The sequence below is a fragment of the Vicia villosa genome, linkage group LG3 (genome assembly GCF_029867415.1).
Source record: "Vicia villosa cultivar HV-30 ecotype Madison, WI linkage group LG3, Vvil1.0, whole genome shotgun sequence".
Taxonomy (NCBI): Eukaryota; Viridiplantae; Streptophyta; class Magnoliopsida; order Fabales; family Fabaceae; genus Vicia; species Vicia villosa.
In genome coordinates, this window is record NC_081182.1 from 98949037 (window position 1) to 98962801 (window position 13765).

The following is a 13765-nucleotide window of genomic DNA, read 5'->3' on the forward strand; positions in this document are numbered from 1 at the left end:
AAAACTATCAAACGGTACATAAAATGAATCAAAACTCAAGTATACAAATATTTACACAAAAGTTTAGATTTTACTATAAAACGAAAAGAATAGAATCGATAAGTGTCACAAATATATACTCAAAATAACGATATTTTGACTTGATTGAGAAGGAGCAATAGAAATGTCATCGATCAAAATGTTGACAATCTTTTTCAACTTAAAAACAAACTTCATTTTTTGTTATTAACGTTTGAAGTGACTTCCTTCAAACTTGAATGATTTGTCAAAGACAACAATCGCAGAAGTACCAATAATTTTTTCAGTAGTCATGCTAGTTTGAAACGTTTTAAAATTTTTTCTTTACTGGATCGAGTCATAGACTAGGTCGCTCTTTTTAGGATGTTTCGTGACATTGCTCAAAGTTATGCAAAGGAGTCACTCAACCACGATGCCTCCAAGATAAAACAAGTCAATTTTATTCGGCACGATATAGAAATATACCCTCTGATGGTACAAAGACCATTTGAATATAATATAAATATCATTCGTAGTATCTGGTATATAAAAATATCATTTGTAGTATCCGGTATATAAATCAATCGTAATAATTTTTCAAACGAAGATAAATTAAAATAATTATCTAAAGAGAATCCAATAATAGGTATTTGACCACTCAAAAATAATTTCTAAGACAATGAAAAATTCAAATAATTTTTCAAACAGAATCCATAAAATAATACTTATAATTTCCCAACTCAAATAAGGAGAAATTAAAATAATTCTCTGAAAAGAATTCAAGAAAAAATATTCGAAAAATTCAACAAATAGAAAGAAAGAGAAATAAGTTGGCATTTCGACAATTTAAAAATACAATGTATAAAGAGCAAATAAGAAAAAAACTCAAAAGAAATTTTTAATGTGTTTTAAAATGAAATAAGTGATTTTCTTATATATTGAGAAAAGCAAACCAAAATATCTAATGGAACTAAAGAAAATTTTCAACTAACATACAACCACACTTATTTTTTACTCAAGGAAAATTTTCAAATTCATCTAGCTTGAATATTGACATGTTATAACATTTTACATCAAACTCCCTCCTTTAATTCTGATCACAGATTATAATCCTCGCTTTAGAGTAGAGTCATCAATTGCTCATTCAACCACTTATGTATCTGACTCCCTTAATTGTGATCACAGATTATAATTCTCGCTTTAGAGTAAAGTCAACAATTGCTCCTTCAACTCACTTGCACTATCAGTGTTTGTAGACCATACAAAAAGTGGAAATAATTGAATTCCATAATCCTACTTTCTTGTACTACAAGGGGAATTCTTCCCTCTTAGAATGGATTTGGCTACTAAAACAGTTGCTTTGTATTTGTTTGTTTAAGTGTAAGAGAAGAACAGTGTACACTACAGGAACTGAGTTTCCCATCTTGAGAGTTTTTTTCTTTGTTATGTTGGATGTTTTGTTAAGAATATGAGTATACATGCACCTCTTGAAGAGCCCCTTTTGAAGGATGAAGCTAGTGTAAGCAACAACAATTCCGATTCTAATGAGATTTTAACAAGTTATTCCAAGGCTGGATTTTTCAGCATTCTTACCTTCTCATGGATGAGTCCACTAATAACATTAGGAAGTAACAAGACTTTAAACCATGAAGATCTTCCACTTCTTTCTGCCAATGACAGTGCTCATGGAACTTTTTCAACTTTTAGAGAAAAGCTTGAGTTGGAATGTGGTAATGTTAGGACTGTGACAACTATTAAACTCGCCAAGGTGCTGCTCTTATCGACATGGAAAGGGATTCTTATATCTGGCGTATATGAATTCGTGTACGTATGTGCTACTTATGTAGGACCCTACCTTATTGACAACCTTGTTCAATATCTCAATGATGAAAGCAAGGCTAAAAATGAAGGATATGTTTTGGCTACGATGTTTGTTGTGGCGAAACTTGTTGAGTGTCTCTCGCAAAGGCAGTGGATGTTTACGTTTCAACAGGTTGGCGTTAGGATGCAATCAATGATTGTGTCAATGATCTATGCTAAAGGTTTGACACTTTCGTGTAAATCAAAAGAGGAGCATAGCAGTGGCGAAATCATCAACTTAATGACAGTTGATGCTGAGAGGATAGGTGAATTTTGTTGGTATATGCATGATCTATGGATGGCTGTTCTGCAAGTTTCTCTGGCTTTGTTTATTCTTCATAGAAGCGTCGGGGTTGCTTCAGTAGCTACTTTTGCTGCAACTGTTATTGTGATGTTGCTAAACCTTCCTATGGCATCCTTACAAGAGAAGTTCCAAGCTAAGTTAATGGAGTTCAAGGATAAAAGAATGAAGGCAACGACTGAGATTCTAACGAACATGAGGATTCTTAAACTTCAAGCGTGGGAGATGAAGTTCTTATCAAAGATTATTCAGCTTAGGAAGTTAGAGGAGACGTGGCTAAAGAAGTTTCTTGTTGGTACAGCAATTGTTAGATTTCTCTTCTTTAACGCCCCAACGTTTGTTGCGGTGATCACTTTCGGTGCTTGTGTTCTTCTAGGCATTCCACTTGAAACAGGAAAGATCTTATCCGCTCTTGCAACGTTCAGAATTCTTCAAATGCCTATCTATAACTTCCCTGACACGATTTCGGTGATGGCAGAAACCAAGGTGTCCCTCGATAGGGTTGTTGCTTTTCTTCGTCTAGATGATTTACAGACTGGTGTAGTGGAGAAGTTTTCGCGAGGTAGTTCTGATATAGCAATTGAAATAGTAGATGGAAATTTCTCTTGGGAGTTATCTTCTGATTATACTACGTTGAAAAACATAAATCTTAGAGTTTTACACGGTACGAGGGTCGCTGTTTGTGGCACTGTTGGATCGGGCAAGTCTAGTTTACTTTCTTGTATAATAGGCGAAATACCGAAGATATCTGGACTTGTGAAGGTGTGTGGAAAAAAGGCTTTTGTTGCTCAATCAGCATGGATACAAAGTAGCAAGATCGAAGAGAACATACTATTCGGGAAAGAGATGGATAGAGAAAAATACGAGAGGGTGCTAGAAGCATGTTCTTTGAAGAAAGACCTGGAGGTTTTACCATTTGGTGATCAGACCATTATTGGTGAGAAGGGAATTAATTTGAGTGGTGGACAGAAAGAAAGAGTACAAATCGCCCGTGCTCTTTACCAAGATGCCGATATATATCTACTCGATGACCCCTTTAGTGCTGTTGATGCTCATACAGGTTCCCATCTCTTTAAGGTACATGCTATTTTCTAAACTCTCTTGCTTTGGGGGAAAGGTTTTTATCTAACTGCTGTTTCAGGAGTGTTTGCTTGGCCTTTTGAAAACAAAAACTGTGATATACATAACACATCAAGTCGAGTTCTTACCTGACGCGGATCTGATACTTGTGAGTGGATTATATATTTCATCATGCTCCTTAATTCAAACTTTCAAACATTTATTCTGAGTACTTTAATCTTTTTGACAATGCATATAGGTCATGAAAGAAGGAAGGATAACTCAATCAGGAAAATACAAGGGCATTCTTACATCAGGAACCGATTTTATGGAACTTGTATAGAGGTGTCAATTTAAGGGGCCAATAAATTTAGGCCCTAGCCCCTATAACAAAAGGGCCTAAAATAATTTTAAAAAAAATAAGCCCTCAAATACATAGGGCCCAATGTTAGAAGGCCCCAAAATTTGAAAAAGGGCTATAAGGCCCCAAATAAAATAAAAAACTTAATTTTAAAAAATAGAATAAAATCAAAAAATCAAAAAACTAAATAACTTTTATATAAAAAATTTAAAAAATATGTTTAAAATTTTCAAAAAACAAACAACTTGTTAAATTAGTTTTTTTTTAAAATTAAAAATTCTGTTAAAAAATTCTAGCCCGTGATACATATGCTTGAAGGCACTGCTGATGTGCAGGTTCCACCATACCTGTTAGTATTCAATATTCTCTAATTTAATAATTTGGTAAGCAAGGTTGGCAGTAGGTGCTAAATGCTAATATTGTTGTGTTGTTTCAATTGATTTGGATTTGGATTTATGTCTATGTATAATGCTGTGGTTTTATTTTATGTTTCTTCAAAATTAGTTTTTCTTTGATATGAATAAAGATTACACAATTGTTTTGTTTTGTTTTGGATAAAGTTAGCTTGAGTATAATAATCAAAATTTATGTACAAAAATGCATGAGTATGATAGATTTCAAGCGTGTATGATCACAAGAGTGTTTATGGTCTAATTATGTGAGATTATGAATGAATCTCACTCTTGTGCTGGAATATTTATAATATTAATAGGTGGTTTCACGGTGCAGGCAAAGCTTTGCTGAACGGAAAAAGATAGAGTGTGCTACAGGAAATGAAGTTTCTATGAGTTTTTGAAATAAAATAAGGCCCCTTCAATGGGGCCAAAAAAAGATGCATTATACAAAGGGCTTAAAATTTTAGGGCCCAATATAAATCTCAATAATTAGGGGTTCAATATAATAGGGCTTTAATGGGGCCAAATATTTAAAGCTTTTAATTATAGGCGCGCATAGAAAAGCATTGACTTCGGTTAAGTCTTTAGAGAGAAGGCCTACATTTAAAACATCGAGTATTACCGGAGAAGACACAGGTTCATTACGCGATTTTGAACATGAGCAAGAAGTGGAAAACATAGAGGATCGAAACGGAAAGCTTGGTGAAACAATTGTGGTACCGAAAGGTCAGCTTGTTCAAGACGAAGAACGTGAAAAGGGAAGTGTTGGGTTGAAAGTGTTCTGGAAATACATAACAGCTTATGGAGGAGCTCTTGTACCTTTCCTATTTCTTTCACAGATACTCACTGTGGTTTTACAAATTGCAAGCAACTATTGGATGGCTTTGGAAACTCCTGTTTCAGCAACTGCGGAACCTGATATTGGAAGCTTTACTCTGATGGTTGTCTATATTTCTTTGGCAATAGGAAGTTCCTTTACCACCCTTGCCAGAGCAGTTCTTGCTGCGATAGCAGGATACAAGACCGCCACCATGCTCTTCAATCAAATGCATTTGAGCTTCATTCGCGCTCCAATGTCATTTTTTGATTCCACCCCAAGTGGAAGAATTCTTAATAGAGTATGTATAACATGTCGATAACTCTTTGGTTCGTTGCAGTAAATACATAATGCAGTTAAGATTCACTACCGCGTTTGTTGCTTATCTAAATTTAATTTTACTGGTTTGTTTTAGGCTTCGACAGACCAAAGTACAGTAGATATGAGTATTTCAAGTCTAGCGTGGGGACTTACCTACAATCTGGTTCAGCTCTTGGGAATTATTGCTGTGATGTCTCAAGCTGCATGGCAGGTGTTCATAGTATTGATTCCTGTCATGGCAGCATGCATATGGTACCAGCTGTTCTACTCAGCATCAGCACGGGAATTGGCGCGATTAACTGGTATATGCCAAGCTCCGGTTATACAACATTTTTCTGAAACAATTTCTGGATCAACAACCATAACCTGTTTTGAGCAAGAATCAAGATTTAATGAAACGAATATGGAACTGATAGACAAATACTCCCAACCTAAATCATACAGTGCCAGCGCGATGGAATGGTTGAGTTTCAGATTGGATCTTTTATCCTCTACCTTATTTGCTTTCTGCTTGGTTTTCTTAGTATCTTTTCCAAGTTCAATATTCGATCCTCGTGAGTATTTATTTCAATTTTAATTTGTATACATTAACTAATCATACTCACTCGTAATGACATTAGGCATAAAAACATCGATTTTGTTTTTGTTAAGGCATTGCGGGATTGGTTGTGACATATGGGATTAATATAAATGCTGTACAATCTAGTTTGATTTCGATTCTTTGCAATTTGGAGAACAAAATTATATCAGTAGAAAGAATACTTCAGTACACCTCCATCCCAAGTGAAGCACCTCTTGTAATAAAAGAAAATCAACCAGATCATTCTTGGCCCTCATTCGGAGAGGTTCATATCCACGATTTACAGGTACTACACTGATCAATAATAAGGCTCAAGTGTCTGTCAAGTTACTTTAGATTGGATATATCCTTAAATAAGGCATTTTACAGGTCCAATATGCCCCTCACTTGCCTCTTGTTTTACGCGGACTTACATGCACTTTTACTGCCGGAGCAAAAACTGGCATTGTGGGAAGAACAGGAAGTGGAAAAACAACTCTAGTGCAAGCACTCTTTCGACTTGTTGAGCCTGTTGCAGGAAAAATATCAATAGATAGCATCAACATCTCATCGATTGGAATCCATGATTTACGGTCTAGATTAAGTATAATTCCTCAGGATCCAACAATGTTTGAAGGGACTGTAAGAAGTAACCTCGACCCGTTGGAAGAGTACACAGATGAACAAATATGGGAGGTAAATTATTAAATAGTTTTTTCTCGACAATAAAAAATAAACAATCCCTTTATGCAAATTATACGAATTAATACACTTTAGGTAATATGTTAGGCTCTTGGTATGTGCCAACTTGGAGATGAAGTGAGAAAGAAAGAAGGAAAGCTTGACTCTCAAGTAACTGAGAATGGAGAAAACTGGAGCATGGGTCAAAGACAGTTGGTTTGCCTCGGCCGAGTTTTACTTAAGAAAAGCAAGATATTAGTGCTTGACGAAGCGACTGCATCAGTTGATACAGCGACCGATAATATTATTCAGCAGACAGTTAAGCAACATTTCTCTGATTCCACAGTCATTATCATTGCTCACAGAATAACTTCCATACTCGATAGCGACATGGTTTTGTTTCTCAGCGATGGTATGGACACGTTTTTTTCATTCTTTATTTCTTACTACTTTTCTACTCATAATTGTGAGCATGATATCTTTTCATACTGATCCTACAGGACTTGTTGAGGAATATGATTCGCCGAAGAAGTTGCTTAAGGATAAATCGTCGTCTCTTGCTCAATTGGTTGCAGAATACACAAGGAGATCAAACACTGGTTTTGGAAGTTGAGAGGTGAAACTGAACAGAAATTAAACTAGACTAGAAGTTATAAGTTTGAAAGAATGGTGCAAAATTTAAGAATAATATATGTTTGTAAGTGTTACTGAAGCTTATATGTTATAAAAGAAAGTGAGCATTTGTTTGAATTATACTAATTTAAATTTAGGGTTTTTTTTTTAATCCTTCAAAATATTTCCTTTAAAAAATATCCTCCTAAATTTTTTCATTCACTTTTTTGGCCTCTTATGCAATTTAGTGGCTGTTTTTATAACTTAGTGATAGAATTAACAACGGTTTTAGCAACGATTTATTACTTAGCGACTGAATTAGTGACAGTTTTAGCGACAGTCTTAATATTGGGGACAAAAAATGTGAATGGAAAATTTTAGAAGGACTATTTTCTAAAAGAAATGTTTTGAGAGACTAAAAATAAAGTTTGAGATAATTAGGAGGACCACGAAGATATTTAACCCGTAAATTTATTGTCAGAACAAATTTGTGTTTGTGAGGTAAAAGATAACTTTTCTTGCATCTGAGTTCAAATGTGTGATAGGGTTGAGACATGAAACTACAGCAACTTCAAAGCTACACCGTCGTCCCAACCCGATATTTTGTCCGGCCAGCCTTTCGAATGTACCTGGCATCCCCCGATTTTCTATAATACCAAAAATACCCATGTTAATCTTTTAGTTAAAAAAATCTCACGAAAAATGTTATTGGTCCATACTAAAATACCAATGATTTCGCCTTCAATAAGAAAACCCAATTTTTTAATCTTTATTCTCAAATCAATGGTTCTTAACGTCAATAAAAAACTCAATTTTTTAATTTTGTTCTCAAACCAACTTAAACCATGGTGGACCAAATTGTTATTGGTCCATACTAAATATCACCGATTAAAGCAGATTTTGAATACTTGAATTATTCAGAACTATTAGAAAATAAAATTAAAATCTAATTAGTTAGTCATGTTATAACAATTTTTATTGGTTAAATAGGTTAGGGGTCCCTATAAATATGTAATCATGTATTTTTAATTCTTAAAAATTTTTTCAATGAATGGTCCTTCTAAAAATTTTATGAATGCAGTTTTAGTCTCTGCTGTTTTCTAAAATTTTAAAAACTTTTCTTTAATTTTTAAATTTTTGAATAATTTTTTTATATATGTTTATAATACTGTAAAATATTTATTTACTAAATTTTTAAAATGCGAAGAATTAAACATGAATTTTTCAAATTTTAAAAAATATTAATAAAAGTAATGAAAATCTCGACTTAAAAAATAATTTTTGAGTTATTTTTCAAAGAACTTCTTAAAACGTTCTAAACATATCTGCAAATGAATCATTTAAAAATACACATTGTGTTATGGACCGACCCAATCACCTCAAATTGGCCAATCCAGCCTTTCGGCCCAAAACACCTTGGACGCGCGCGCGACAACCTCCCCCAGTCCATTTCGGGCAAACGCTAGACGTAACCGAGCACGATGGAGCCTCGTGCTCGGTAGCAGCCAGTTCGCGCATCGTCTAGATTTGCGCCTTGCAAAGTGGAGCCTATTCCGCTTGGAACAACTCTATAAATAGCCCTCTGACCCCAGAGGGCAAGGTAATCTTTTTCTTCCCCCAAAACCTCTCACTTCGTTGTACCTTGTTGATCACATACTTACTTTGGCATCGGAGTGCCTTGGAGGTACAACCATTTTTTCCCTCTCAATCGCTCCGGATTTCAAGCCTTCTTTGTTGTTGGCCATCTGATCTGCTCGGTAAGATCAGTGGCCCCGTCTGTGGGAATCCTCCAGCTTCCCCGTTTCTCTTCTTGCATTTCTTGATTCATTCTTACCTCCTGCAAGAATTCAAAAACCAAAGCTCTAACTCAACCATCATCCATGGCTGGCAATAACGAAGACTCCTCTTCCTTGGACGCTACAATCTCAACAAAAACGATATCTCTGTCGTCATTCCTCCACCAAGGAACACCTTCCCTCGGGACGGCGTCACGGCATCTCCTTCCCCGAAGGATTTCCAAGACGATACCCTCCATCACCTCGGGGACATCAGTGGCAAAGACAGCCACGAAGAGATTCTGGAGAACCCTTTCTCTTACAAAGGTCCAACTCCCCAGAACCAAACTATGACCGTCGTTCTGGCCGCCCTTGCGCAGACAAACGCCCTTATCCAGCAGCAAAACGACAGGATCGGGGCACTTGAGCGAAAGCGTCGCTCGAAGACTCCCCCCGGCCACAAAACACGCTCCCAGCGCGACGTGGTCCCCAAGAAACGCCCACGTTCACCCTCCCCCAAGGAAAACGCGGGCCCCGCTTCCAAAAAAGGGTCAAGCGATCACCGCTCCCGACACCGCTCGCACTCTCCTCGACCAAAAAGGAAATCCATATCACCTCCTGTGAAGAACGGCGACAACCGTAGGCGACACAGGCGAAGTCGCAGCCAGTCCTTGACTCCTTCCGCCAGCGACGAGGAAGAGGAGCGTCGGGGCTCTCTATCCCATGCAATCTTGGAAGCACCCCTACTGGCCGGTCTTGAAAAGCCCCCGCCACTAGGTACATATGACGGGACCACCGACCCAGACGAGCACATCGAAAACATCGACGCCCTCCTTGATTACAGAGGAGTGTCGGGCGCGATCAAGTGTCATTTGTTCCCGACCACTCTACGCAAAGGAGCCATGATGTGGTACAAGAGTTTACCCGATGAATCCATCACTTCATGGAAAGTGCTCGAAAAACTTTTCTCCAGACACTTCACGGCCTCCCGAAGACATCCAAAGTCGGAAGCCTCCCTAGAAGTCATCATCCAAGGAAAAGACGAATCCCTTCGGGCCTACATAGAAGGGTTCAACAAAGAGGCCGTGCAAGTGTCCACAACCGCCCACATGAAGAAGTTCTTACTCGAGCGAGGCCTCCAGCCACACTCAGATTTCGCCAAAGCCGTCGGGATGGAGACGCTCGCCACTCTGGACGAATTCTTCCTCAAGGCCCAAGCATACATACAATACGAGGAAAAAGAAGCGGCTCACGCAGTCCGCAACTCAAGATAGGAAGAGAATACTAAAGGTGCTTGTCAAGACGACTCTCGTCGAGGATCCGATAAGAAGAAAGAAGATAAAGGTCAAGATCCTAAAGACTACAAGGCACCAGCAGGAAAGTTTCGGGAGTACACCCCGCTGAATACATCCAAGGAACGCATTTTGAACGAATGCGCGAACGCATAATTCCAAACGGGCAAAGTCCACTTCCCGAAGTCCATGCCTGCGCGACCTAACTTGGATAAATCGAAGTTCTGCTGATTCCATAAAGGCCACGGGCATAACACAAAAGACTGCATCCACCTGAAAGACGCGATAGAAATATTAATCCGAGAAGGACATCTGAAGCAATACGTGAAGAAGCAAGAGGCCGCCAAAGAAGCCAAGCCGGTCACCGAGGAAAAGCCGGCAGAAGATACGCCCGCCATGCAAGTGGCCATGAGTATCACTAGACCGGAGGACTTTTACCTCCCCGATTGGGCTAGGGTGTCTTCCATCCCCTCTCCTCACAGCCCATGGGAAGTTTTCCCTTCCGCCATGGTCATATCTGGGGAAGGATTCAGCAAACTAACCGTCGGATCCGTGAAACGGAAATTCGAAGAGCTAATTTCAGCAAGCTCGAGCAAAGCTGTTACTCTCGACCTCGCCAAGGGCAGCTCATCCTCCATATCTTTCTATAGAGAGGAACTTCCCGGTGGAGCACCACACGCGACCATTCCCCTCCTTATCCTGGCTCGAATAGCCAACTTTGACGTGCGCCGCATATTGGTCGATCAAGGGAGTTCGGTGGATATTATGTACTCCCAGCTATTCAAAACACTGCAGCTGAACGACAGCCACCTCACCCCCTACGTAGGATCGGACCTACAAGGTTTCAACGACACTGTGACGAAACCATGGGGATTCGTTGAGCTTATCGTTTCGATTGGCTCGGAGGAAACCGCAAGGGCCGTCAAAGTGCAGTTCCTGGTCATCGATTGCCCTTCAATCTACCAGTGCATCTTGGGACGTCCGATGCTGGCTGTCATACCCCAAAATTTGCCCATACATTTTTCCCTATTCAAATTCAAATCAATACACAAAGCTCCTAGACACATTCTTCTACGCAAGGCTCTAAAATAGGGTTTGGCTTATTCAAAGGAAAATCAGTGAATCAATGGCTCCAAGGCATCTCACATGGCTCAGTATATCTCATATCATCTCCATGACAAGTATCAAGTCTCATCTCAAAGGATTGGTCACTCAATTGTTCAGAAAGTCAACAGTCGACTAAGTTAACTTAGAAGTCAACTGTGGTCAAAATATAGTAAAAACTCCTGATTTTTTGTCAAGATCCTCATATTGAAGTATCATTCACCACTTGATCAAGAATTGATCATGGTTCATCAAGGAAAGAACAAAGATCAATGAATCAAAAAGTTTCTAAATTAGGGTTTTGTATAGGAAAAGTCAACTAAACTTTGACCAGCCATAACTCTCACATGGAACAACAGAAATTTCCCATCCAAAGCTCATTTTGAAGGAAATTTGATTCTCTACAAATTTGTCTCTCACATTCCAAATCTAAAAATGCTTCATTTAAGAGATATGGACTAAAACATTATAGGTCCTTTTCAAAAGTCAACAAGAAGACACTTTTTTCAAAAGGAAATATAAGGAGCATGGAAAAGAATTTTGATATGAGACCAAAGACACTGGTCAGAGGACTCTCTAAGGTCTCCAAAAAGTCCTAGAACACTTCCATACCTCAAAAAATGAGAGAGATATGCCTCGTCAAAGTTGGGCGATTTTTGGAAAAAAAGCATGAAGGCCAAAGTAGTGAATCTTGAGTTTTTGGATAATGGGCCCATAACTTTAAGACTCCCACGTGATTATAAGCTTATAGAAGACCCATAGGCCGATCCCCATCTATTTTGTGATTTTATTTTATTTAGTTTTGAATTTATTCACATAAAATCAAATTAAATCAAAATAAATTGAATAAATCACAAATAAATCTTGTTAAATGCATGAATCATAATATAATCAATCAAATATGATATTGAGGACCAATGAACTCATTAAGATTAAATTGGAATATGATTGAATCAAAAATAGAAGGTTTTTACTTATATTTTCAATCAAATTTCCATGGGCCAAGATATGAGATCTCTTTCCAATTTTGTTGACCTAATTGAAGCTCCTATATATACTAAACATGTTCAGAAGTTCAGGGGACGAGGGAGGCAACAAGAGACTAGGGTTTGCATCTAAAAACATTCCAAACAAACTTGCACCATCAAAGTTCAAAGTTCCAGTCCTTCACAATCGATTCTGAGCGTTCTAACAACTTCCTGAAGCATATAGGAATCGATTAGTACGCTTACACGATTCAAAAGCAGCCCAGGTTCGTCCCCACAGAGTTACACCGTTTGGTAATGTTCTTGATTCTCAAATCTTTATGTTAGGCCATGTAATTGATTTTGATGCATATGTTGGTGTTCATGCTACTGTTTTTGATCGTTTGGAACCTTCGTTCATGAGTTTTGGTGCCAGAACCGTGATCCACCATTGATACCGGCGAGTCACGAGAAGCTCGCGAAGAGCATAAACCAGGGCTCTATTTAAAATTCTGAGACCATATTTGAATTCCTGGATATTTTTTACGTGGAACAGGTATTTTCTTGTTTCTATTTGAGAAGGTTTTTGCAGGTGTGGCCGGAGAAGAAGGCGGAAACCGCCGTCCATGGTGGTTCGCCGGTGAGTCAAGGGTTTGGACAGGGTTTGACCGTCGACGTGTCCAAACCCTGGGATATGATTGGTAATCTCAAGTGGCAGAACGCATGCGTGGCAATTCCCTCCTGTTTGATTCGCCTCCATTAAAGTCTGTGGGCCCCAATGTTTGACTGTTTGATTTTCCCTTTCATTAATTTAGTTTTCATATTTATAATTTTTTATCATATCACTAACAAGTTGAACGTCCAGCATAGTTGACAAAGGAGAAGCAATTGGTTACCCCTGGAAATGTGTGTTCGAACCCTGGCTCGGCCAGGTTATTTTCATTATTTATTTTGAATTAAGTTGTCCATGGATCCAGTGCAGCATCTTCACGCGAGGCTGCTATATCCCCTCTGATCCCAGCCACTGGTTTGATGCATAATCTGATCCAACGCCCTAGGGCCTGCGTGCGCACCATAGACCTTCACAAATCAACCACACCGGATCCAGAGCTAAGTTCTTAATCTTTTATTTATTTATTTTTAAATAGTTTTTAATTATATTTTTGTTTTGTTTTACACTAAAAACTTTTTCTAAAATTGTTTCTTCTCTTTTAAATTAACTTTTTTTTATATATTATTAAAATTTATTTAAATAAACATAATTTATTTAAAATGTTTTTAATTAAGGTTTTAATTTTAATTAAATTATTTTTAATTAGGGTTCGATAATTTTTAATAATTTGGGTGTTTACTAGATAAATTTTGGTATAATTTTAAACCTTAGTTCGTAGGTTTTGACCTTTGGGTTACTTTGACCTTTGCCCCTGACTCTAAGCCTTACAAACCTTTTGGGTCACAATAGGTTTTCTTAAATAACCCTTTAGGGTTTACAAATTTTTTAAGGGTTTGTAATTAATTAGGGTTTGAATCAGTAATGCACTAACGCTTCTCTTCTTCGTGTCCATTCTTTTCAGGGTTAATCAAAATCCTTTGACTACGCGCCACCAATCCACCAATCAGAAAGCTAAGTTTTTTAATTCTTTTCTTATTTAAATATTATTTTTTT

General features: G+C 37.8%; 1 protein-coding gene across 1 annotated transcript; it reads left to right on the forward strand.

The window, feature by feature from the left end:
- Positions 1-1447: 1447 nt before the first annotated feature.
- On the forward strand, positions 1448-7016 carry LOC131656412 (ABC transporter C family member 3-like). Its single transcript, XM_058926140.1, has 9 exons — positions 1448-3235; positions 3300-3386; positions 3477-3554; positions 4510-5091; positions 5206-5665; positions 5763-5977; positions 6061-6366; positions 6460-6763; positions 6852-7016. Exons 1-9 carry the CDS (start codon positions 1466-1468, stop codon positions 6962-6964), a joined length of 3915 nt encoding a protein of 1304 aa, XP_058782123.1. The 5' UTR covers positions 1448-1465; the 3' UTR covers positions 6965-7016.
- The last annotated feature ends 6749 nt before the right edge of the window (positions 7017-13765 follow it).